Source organism: Ahaetulla prasina, chromosome 15, assembly GCF_028640845.1.
Source record: "Ahaetulla prasina isolate Xishuangbanna chromosome 15, ASM2864084v1, whole genome shotgun sequence".
In the NCBI taxonomy this organism is placed as follows: Eukaryota; Metazoa; Chordata; class Lepidosauria; order Squamata; family Colubridae; genus Ahaetulla; species Ahaetulla prasina.
Window position 1 is genome coordinate 10,760,655 of NC_080553.1, and position 9,488 is coordinate 10,770,142.

The 9,488-nt window shown below is 49.3% G+C and overlaps 2 protein-coding genes across 3 annotated transcripts in view; both read right to left on the reverse strand.

Moving 5' to 3' along the window:
• UBE2L3 (ubiquitin conjugating enzyme E2 L3) overlaps positions 1 to 6,855 on the reverse strand; it is a 175,378-nt gene extending 168,523 nt beyond the window's left edge. The window contains exon 1 of one of the 2 annotated variants that reach the window (XM_058157961.1): positions 6,796 to 6,855. Coding sequence is in view for 1 of the 2 variants with exons in the window: in XM_058157959.1 (XP_058013942.1) it covers positions 6,796 to 6,809 (14 nt within the window). In the remaining variant the exon portion in view is untranslated. The remainder of the gene's footprint in view (positions 1 to 6,795) is intronic. The other variant, XM_058157959.1, reaches the window with a different exon arrangement.
• Positions 1 to 6,879, reverse strand: part of HIC2 (HIC ZBTB transcriptional repressor 2) — a 103,188-nt gene extending 96,309 nt beyond the window's left edge. Inside the window, exon 1 of the mRNA XM_058157949.1 lies at positions 6,796 to 6,879. The gene's annotated coding sequence lies outside the window, so the exon portion shown is untranslated. The remainder of the gene's footprint in view (positions 1 to 6,795) is intronic.
• Between the last annotated feature and the right edge of the window lie 2,609 nt (positions 6,880 to 9,488).

Consider the following 9,488-nt stretch of genomic DNA (forward strand, 5'->3'; position numbering starts at 1 on the left):
GTCCCAACTCAGCTATGAAAAGCTGCTAGATGACCTTGGATCTCGGAGTTCACAGACCGTAGGCATGTGACTTATCTCTGAGTGACCTTGGGCCAATCACCAGGAATGTGGGAGTTCTAGTCCCACCTTAAAGATGAAAGCCAGCTGGATGACTTTGGGCCAATCACCAGGAGTTTGGGAGTTCTAGTCCCACCTTAAATATGAAAGCCAGCTGGATGACTTTGGGCCAATCACCAGGAGTTTGGGAGTTCTAGTCCCACCTTAGGCATGACAGTTGTTTGAGTGACTTTGGGCCAATCACCAGGATGTGGGAGTTCTAGTCCCACCTTAGGCATGAAAGCCAGTTGGAGGCTTTGGGTCAGCCTTTCCCTCTCAGCCCAACCCCACCTCGCAGGATTGTTGTTGTGGGGAAATTAGGAGGAGGAAAAGCACGCTGGATATGTTCCCCGGCTCGAGTTCCTTGTAAAAATTAAGTAAAGGCAGGATACCAATCAATCAATCAATCAATCAAAAAAATACGGTACAGATCGCTGTGGATTTATTTCATGGGGACCCTTTTCAACATTTAACGGAACATTGAGCATTGCCCTGGCAATGGCTTCCGTAAATACTTTTAAAAACAAGTTCAACATGGTTTGAATCCAGCTGTTTCCCAATATTCTGATTTTACCACCTCTCCAAGGTCCAACTTCCAATCTTTTTACGGAACAACCATCCAGCCATCTGCCCCACCCCCCACCCCCGTCCTCTATTTTCTACTCCGCTTCCAGCATTTTTCCAGAGTTATGTTTGGAAACGGTTCGGTTTTATAGCCAAACTTGGTATCAACCCATCCGCTTCAGCCCGGTTGAGTTGGGGGTTTTTTTGGGGTTTTTTTTTGCCAAGCGCAACCAGGCAGACGGAGGTCTGGTGACAGTGGAATAAAAACCCTTCCTCGCTGCCCAGCCCTTCCCCCCACACTCCTCCAGACCCCACTGAGAGCCGAGGCTGTCACAGCCCACATAATGGCTGAATGACAAATGCAATTCACTTCGGCCTCTCCCGGGCGCTGCTCCTGCCCGCCCCGAAACCCTTTTTTTTGCAAGGCGAGACATCTGCTGCGGGAGCTGTTAAAGCTAAGCCTTCTCATAGGAGGCACAAGGATTTTCCGCTTGGGGCAAAACCCCACCACCACCTAAAAGAGCTGTTTGGGAGGAGGAAGGGGCGAAAGGAAGAAGTAGTAGACGTGGTTACAGAGGAGAAGGAAAAGGGGGAAGAGGAGGAGGAGGAGGAGGAGGAGAAGAACGGAGAAGATGATCAGAAGTGGTGGTGGTGGTAGGAAAGAAGGAAAAGGAAAAGAAGAAAGGTCGACACGGAAGCAGTGGAAGAAGAGAACGAGGAAAAGGAGAAATAGCAGCGCTGGGGAAGGGGGATGGAGAGAAAGGAGGAGAAAGAAAGAGGAAGGAGAAGGAGAAGAGGCTGATGGTGGAAGAGAAGGTGAGCCAGAAGGAGAAAGGGAAGTGGTAGTGCTAGAGGGAGAGGAATAAGGAAGAGAGAACCCTCAAATGGCTGTTTTGAAGGAGGGAAGAGAGAAGAGAGGAAGAAGGAGAGGAGGAGGAGGAGAGGGGAGGGAGGGAAGAGAAGAGAAGAGAAGAGGAAGGAAGACACAATAGTGATGATTATGGAGAAACAGCAGGAGGAAGAAAAAAATTAGCAATGGTGGTAAGGGGGAAGAGAAGGAAAATTTGGAGGAGGAGGAGGAAGAGAAGTGGTGGTGGTAGAAGAGAAGGAAAAGATGAAAAGTTACAGCGGTAATAGGTGAAGGAAAGAATGAGAAAAGGAAGTAGTGGTGAAGGAGAAAGAAGGAGGGAGAGGAGGAGAGATAAGAGGAGAAAGAGGAAGAAGGGGAAGATATGAGTGGGAAGAGAAGGCGAATAAGGCGGAAGAGGAAGAGAAGTGATGGTGGTAAAAGGGAAGGAAGCGAAAAGACGTTGTAGCAGTAATAGTGGGAGAAAAGAATGAGGGAAAAGGGAGAAATACTGGTGGCAAAGGAGAAAGAGAAGGAATGAGAGGAGGAGAGAGAGAAAGAGTGAGGACGAGAAAGAAGGAGTAATGGTGGAAGAGGAGGAGAACCAGGAGTAGTAGTAGTGAGGATGGAGGAGGAAAAGGAATAAGGAAGAGAAACCTCACAGTGAGTAGGGCGAGAGGTTTTCCAAACTCCAAAATCACAAGCTACTTTTCTGGAAGAGGAAGAGTAGGAAACGGAAATGAAGGAAGAAAAAGAGGAGAGGTGGTTGTGTTGGTAGTGATAGAAGAGAAGAAGGAAAAGAAAAGGGAAGTAGTAGTAGTAGTAGTGGAAGAGAAGAACGAGGAGAAAGAAGCAATGGAAAAGGAGAAGGCAAACGCAGTGGTGATGACAAGAAAAAGAGAAGAAAGAGAAAGAGGTGGCGATAGAAGACCACCAAGAAAGTTACGGAGGGATGGGGGAGCTTCCAAAACTCCAGACCCAACAAGCGACTTTTCTCTACCTTCAAAAGATATCCCACCACCCCACCAAGAAGGGAAAGAAACGTAGGCGTCCCACCGCTCACCTCACTGCCGAGATATTTCTCCACGCCATTTTCTCATCCACCCTTGGAAGAGAATCCCAAAAAAAAAACAACCCAAAAAAACCAGAGCAGGGAAGTCAACTCCAGAAGGTAGACGTCAACCACCCAACTGTAAGCTCCAGAAATCAAGACTGCCTCAACACACAAACCCTTCTGGCCGCTGACCTATTTAGGGCCCCGTCGGACAACTCGAGACACCACCAGGTCCACGCGGCCGGCATCGCCGTCCCAAATGTGGGCTTCAGGAATGAAGGCCACCAAGCTGCTGCTGCTGTTGCTGCTTCTCCTCCTTGGGAAGACACACCCACCCCAATCTAGTTAAAACACTGCTTACAACACACACACACACAGAGCCCGGTCTTCCAACCAGCCCTTTGAAGATATTAAAATCTTTCAGCCAGTCCCCCACACTTACCAAGGAAAAAAAAAGCTCAATTAAAAAAAGAAAAAGAAAGAAAAATTCCAGGATATTAAGCAAGTCGATTCCATGTTTTTAAAAACGAAGCAAGCAAGCAAACAAACAGAAAAACACCAAGGGTGCCAACTTCTCGGAAGTTGCGAGACATATGTTGGAGAAAGCTGAAGAAATTGATTCCACAGGATGTGGAACCTTGTTAAAGCAGATATAATGTCCCGTCCCCCCCTCTACAAAGACCACCTTTTCCCGAACACCTGGTTGACCCAGGAATGTTGGTGTGCTGGGAAAGTATCTTTCCAACTTTATTTTTTTTTTAAAGAAACAGGTCCATAATTTAAGGAGTCAACCATGCAAAGGTCCTTCTCAAACAAGCCAGGAACACCATTAGAGCCTAAACACCAACCAGCCAAAAAATAATAATAATAATGAAGCTTTGGGTTGCAAACCATTCTTTATAAATGCTCTTAGTTAGAAAGCTTTAGCTGCCAAATTTATTCTCATGTTATTTTTTTTTTCCTTAAGAAACACAGGAAAAGGAAGAAAATCTGGAACTTTTAAAACTCAGACCCACTTTAAAAATGACAATATTCGCTTTACTTTGATAACTGCTTTTGGTTATCCTGGTTTATACCAGTCCCAAAGCGGGATTGTAAGTCCTAGATCATAAGCCAACATGGTTTGAAATTGTCTAACCCCTGTGGGGTGTATATGTGTGTGTTACTCAGCACTGCAATTAATTACTTCCAGCAGGATTGGCAATACAAGGAATTGACAACTGTTGAGAAGAGAGCGAGTTCTTTCATTTATTGACAACTGACACTACCAATACAGAAATAATGCACAAACACTCAAACTCATATAATTATCTCCTTATAAAACTGCAGAGATTGTCCACTTCTCAATACACTATCAGCCATGCCGACTAGCCAAACATTCTAATAAATTAGCATTTAAAACCATCAGAAAAATGCAATTTGATCCACAGAGTTTTGAAAGAGCCCTTTCCTTCTTCCCTTTCTATCTTCCTTCTTTTTCTTCCTCCTCTCGAAAACCCACGAGAAGCATCTACCGGTAATATACAAGCAGGAAATTTTTAACCAGCTTTTTATTAGATCGAAATATATATATATCCATCTTTCAAACGCCAAGCGGACAAAAGTTGAGATTATTTTTGTGGTTAACTTTAAGACAGTCCCCTTTTTCTCTTTACCGAAGGAATTTTGGGGGGAGAAATTGAAAGAAAATAGGCATAGAATGACTTTTTTTTTTTAAATGGAAAGTTACAAACTCTTCGGAGAAGGCGATTGGTAAAACTACTAACAAAACCAGAAAGTGCCAGCTGGTAAAACAGATAAAAAAAAGGGAGGGGGGGGAGAAAAATCTCGCTACATGACTGGTAAGCTGCCATTTCTAGTATCCTCAAGTTTGAAAAGAGTTTGAAAAGTTTGAAAAAACTAACTTTTCCCCTATTTTTCCCCAACGAAATCGAAGTCACAGAATCTCCAAACTTTTCAAGTTTTCTCTTGCAAATATTCTCCGATTAGCTCAAGACCGCCAATGGCACGTTTTTCCTCGTTTTTTAAAAAAATGACATGTTTTCTCTTTTTTTTTTTTAAATGGCCCTTCCTTGAAGGTGACATGAAAAACATACACACACACAAACGCAACTATCCAAAACCAATATGGTCTGTCTTGTTTTTTCAATGCAAACCTTGAATTAAAAAGATATGTATGTATGTATGTATGTATGTATGTATGTATGTATGTATGTATGTATGTATATTTTAAAGAATCAAACTTCCCTGCTGATTTGGAGTGAGATTTCCTGTTTGGAAAAGCTTAGAGAGAGAGAAATAATACATCGGAGGAACAGGGATAATTTAAGAAATATGAAAATACAGATATAAATAACCGGACAATAAATAGTCTTATTTTGAAGACCCTCTCCGTAGTCAAGTCTCTCACCATATGTTTTTTCCTCGCCCATTTTGGAAGAAAGGGCTAGCAAGCCCCCCCACCCCCCACAAGGCAAAACAACTGCAGGCTTGAGACTCACACTCACAAAAAATACCCCCTAGGTTTCTAGTCCCTTTGAATCCAGGAGAAATAAGCTCCTCCAGATCTTTAAACAGAAGAGAAGAGAGAGAAGGAAGAAGCCATGTGGCAAAGGTCAAACTCAGCGAGGGAATGCAGGGGGTCCCCGATCAAGAAGGGATGGGGGGGAGGGAAAGGTCGTGGGGACCTTCACCTTTCAAGCCCACCAGGGACGAAATGAAACGTCTACTCACCCACCCACCCAAGGGAAAGAAGCAGCCAACCTTTCCCCTGATTTTCCCCTAACCAAAGGAGGCATGTCGGGTGCCTTCCAGCCACACAAACCCACCCACCCACCCACCCTATTAAACCCCACAGCCCCGCCTCCCCCAAACTCGCGTGCAAAATACACGCTCACGCCTTGCAAATACACCCACCCACCCACCCACCCACTTTGCAAAAAGACCGACTTCGTCTCGCAACTACATGGCCAAGCAGGAACCTCAGCCAGGGCGGGTGAGTGAGTGGGTGATTGAGTGGGTGGGTGGGTGAGTGATTGAATGGGTGGGTGAGTCATTGGGTGATTGATTGATTGAGTGGATGGTTGGGTGATTGAGTGGGTGGGTGGGTAAGTGAATGGGTGGGTGAGTGAGTGGGTGAGTGATTGAGTGGGTGGGTGGGTGAGTGAGTGGGTGAGTGAGTGGGTGAGTGATTGAGTGGGTGGGTGGGTGAGTGAGTGGGTGAGTGAGTGGGTAGGTGGGTGAGTGACTGAGTGGGTGATTGAATGGGTGGGTGGGTGATTGAGTGATTGATTGAGTGGGGAGTTCCTTCCCAAGGGGGGGAGATTGCTCCTCTCCTCTCCCTCCCCCGAAGCAGACCCCCCTCCCCCTCCAACCAGGACAGCTGCGGTTAGCTTTGCTAATGGGTCGCACGCCCCCTCCCCACCACCACCTCCTCCTCCTTCTCCCGGGAAGCCCACGGGGCAGCGCAAAAACGAAGGGAAAAAACACGCGCAGGCACACGCAGCACACCCACCCAATTACCCACCTCACACACAAAAGAGTGGAGGCAAAGCCTCGCACGCAGACATTCATTCATTCATTCATTCACTCATTCAAAAGTTTTTCCGCCAAGTCCGTCCGGGGAACGCGCGCGCGCGGGGCAGGGGACGGAGCGCCCACCCACCCACTTACCCACCCTAATTCTTGCCAATGCAGATTCTTGCACCCCTCCCCATTTAAAAAAAACCCAACCACCCCAATTCTGTTGGAATGGGGGGGGGGAGGGAGAGAGAAAGGAAGGCTGCCCCATACATAGCCGGAGCCTTGGCTTTGCAAAAGCAGCGCAAAAACTGCCATCCTCGGGAATAAATGGGGAGGGTGGGGGTGTCCGCGGGTGCAGCAGCAGAGAGCAGCAGAAGCTGCGGAATCCTCCTCCTCCTCCTCCTTTTTTTCCCCCCTTTGTGTGTCCAAGGAGGAAAACCAGCCCCGGTTTGTCCCCCACCCACCCCCCGCGCAGGACTCGCACCCAGCGCCTCTGCCCTTGTCCGGGTGGTACCCCTGCCCTGCCTGGTGCCACGCAGCCTCTCTCTCTCTATGCAAGAACCCCGTTGCATGCATGCATTATATCCATGCATGCGCGCGCGCGCACACACCTCTGCCCGGGGCTGCTGGAAGGGGAGACCCCCACTCCAGCAACCCACCCACCCACCCACCCCCCAATTATTTCCCCCCAGCCCAAGCTGCAAAAGCTTACCTTTGCAAAGGCATGGCGTCGCTCCAGGGCTGGGCGCTCTCTCTCTCTCTCTCTCGGGGCCGCTGCTGCTGCTGCTTCTTCCCCACCCGCCCCCCCACCACCGGCTTGCGCGGGGCCCCCCCCAGCCCACCCACCCCCCCCAAAAAAAAAGCCGGGTTCACCGCCGCGCGTCTCCCATCTCACAGCCTTCCTCTCCCCAGCGCCATCTTGCAAGCTTGTGACGTCGGGGAGCCGCGCTCTCACCCCTGACCCATATTTGAATGGGAGCCAACGGGGGTGGGGGGAGGAAAAAGGGGAGGGGGAGAAGGGGAGGGGGAGAAGGAGGGAGGGAGGGAGGGGCAGCCCAAGCCAACCAGCTTCCTTTGCAAAGGAGCCAAGCCAAGGATCGGGTCCTCTCTTTTTTTTTTTGCTTGCTTGCTTTTTTTTTTTTTGCACTGGGAGGATTTGGGGCGGGGGGCTTCGGCTTCTTGCAAGCAAGGAAGCGGGAGGCGGGTGGGTAGGTGGTGGTGGGGGGCATGCGTTTCTCGTGCAATGGACACGCGGGGCTTGGCTGGCTGGCTGGCTGGCTGGCTCGCTTGCTGGGCTCCAACCACGCCTCCCCGCCCGGCAGATGCGCTTTGCCGGGCGTGCAAAAAAAAAGGAAAAAGAAAAAGAAAAAGGGTGGGGGGCGAAGAGAGAGAGGGAGGGGGGGTGAAAGGGAAAGGAGAGGCGCGGCGGGGGAAGAGGCGCTAATTGGAAGGCTTCCGATGGGGTCTCCCCCCCTCTTTCTTTCTCTCTCTCTCTCTGTCCCTCTCTTTTTCTCTGTCCCTCTCTCTCTCTCTCTCTCTCTCTCTCTCTCTGCCCTCTCTCTTTTTCTGTCTCTCTTTCTCTGCCCCTCTTTCTTTCTTTCTCTCTCTCTCTCTCTTTCTCTGCCCCTCTTTCTTTCTCTCTCTCTCTGTCTTTCTGTGTCCCTCTCTCTCTCTTTCTTTCTTTCCCTCTCTCTGTCCCTCTCTTTCTCTCCCCCCTCTTTCTTTCTCTTTCTTTGCCCCCTTTTTCTTTCTCGTTCTCTCTCTCTCTCTCTCTCTCTGCCCCCCCCCCGTGTGCGTCTCTCTCTCTCTCCCCCTCTGTGGCTGCGCTCCCCCTTCCCGGGGGAGGGGGTTGTTGAAAGAGGGACACAAGCGCTTGGTCACCTGCGCCAGAATTGCTCCGGCTGGTGGAACGGCGCGTGGTTTTTTTTTTGGCTTCGCTGGCTTGGCCGCTTGCAGAACCGGACGGGCAACGGACATCTGGCTAAGCGTGGGTGGATGGGTGGGTGAGTGGGGAACTGTTTGGGCGTGGGGGGGGGGGAGGTTTGCTGGAGAAGTGGAGGGGGGGGAAGTAACGAGACAGCTCAGGATGCCGCGCAAGGAACAGAATTCGGCGTCGGCCGGCCTGCTGTCCAAACTGCGCGATCCGGAACTCCTCGGGAGTAAGAGGCGTGGTGGAGGGCAATGAAAGGGTTTTACTCTTGGCTTGCAGCCTTTACAATGAAGTGGATAGTGTTGGTAAAAAGAAAAAGGAAGGAAGGAAGGAAGGAAGGAAGGAAAGAAAGAAAGAAAGAAAGAAAGAAAGAAAGAAAGAAAGAAAGAAAGAAAGAAAGAAAGAAAGAAAGAAAGAAAGAAAGAAAGAAAGAAATTGACGAGGGGCACTCCAGCTCCCATCACACCCAGCCAGGCAATTTGGACTCCAGCTCCCATTACACACATAGACCCAATCTGGGGACTCTGTGATTTGTCACCAGGGGTGCTATTCAGCAGATTCTGACAGGTTCTGGAGTACCGGTAGTGGAAATTTTGAGCAGTTCAGAGAACCGGCAAATACCACCTCTGGATGTCCCCAGAGTGGGGAGGGAATGGGAATTTTGCAGTATCCTTCCCCTGGAGTGGGGAAGGAATGGAGATTTTGCAATATCCTTCCCCTGGAGGGAGGTGGGAATGGGGATTTTGCAGTATCCTTCCCCCAGGAGTGAGGTGGGAATGGGGATTTTGCAGTATCCTTCCCCCTAGAGTGGGGAGGGAATGCAGATTTTGCAATATCCTCCCCCCTGGAGTGGGGAAGGAATGGAGATTTTTGCAGTATCCTTCCTTTGGAGGGAGGTGGGAATGGGGATTTTGCAGTATCCTTCCCCCTGGAGTGGGGTGGGAATAGGGATTTTGCAATATCCTTCACCCTGGAGTGGGGTGGGAATGGGGATTTTGCAGTATCCTTCCCCCTAGACTGGGGAGGGAATGCAAATTTTGCAATATGCTTCCCCAGAAGTGGGGAGGGAATGGAGATTTTGCAGTATCCTTCCCGCCCACCAAGACATGCCCACAGAACCGGTAGTAAAAAAAAATTGGATTTCACCACTGTTTGTCACCCAACCTTTCCGCAAATACCCCCCCCCCAAAAAAAACAACAACAACCCCATGCACCTAAAAGACCATCGGGTCTACCTTGAAGTTTCAACATGGTTCTAGATCCTTGGGAAGGATCTCTTTAAATTCTACAGACAGGATGTGTCTGAGCCAAGCGGGGAGACCACATCTGGTGACCCTCTCCTCTCCAAAAAATTTGGCCCGAGAGTTGTTAAGAGGAGAAAAATCTCAGCCGCTTAGCATCTGCTTTGTTTTGGAACGGCTTTTAGGTTGTTAAGCAATCCTAAAACTCTTGAGCCCAGCTTTGGAAGGAAACTT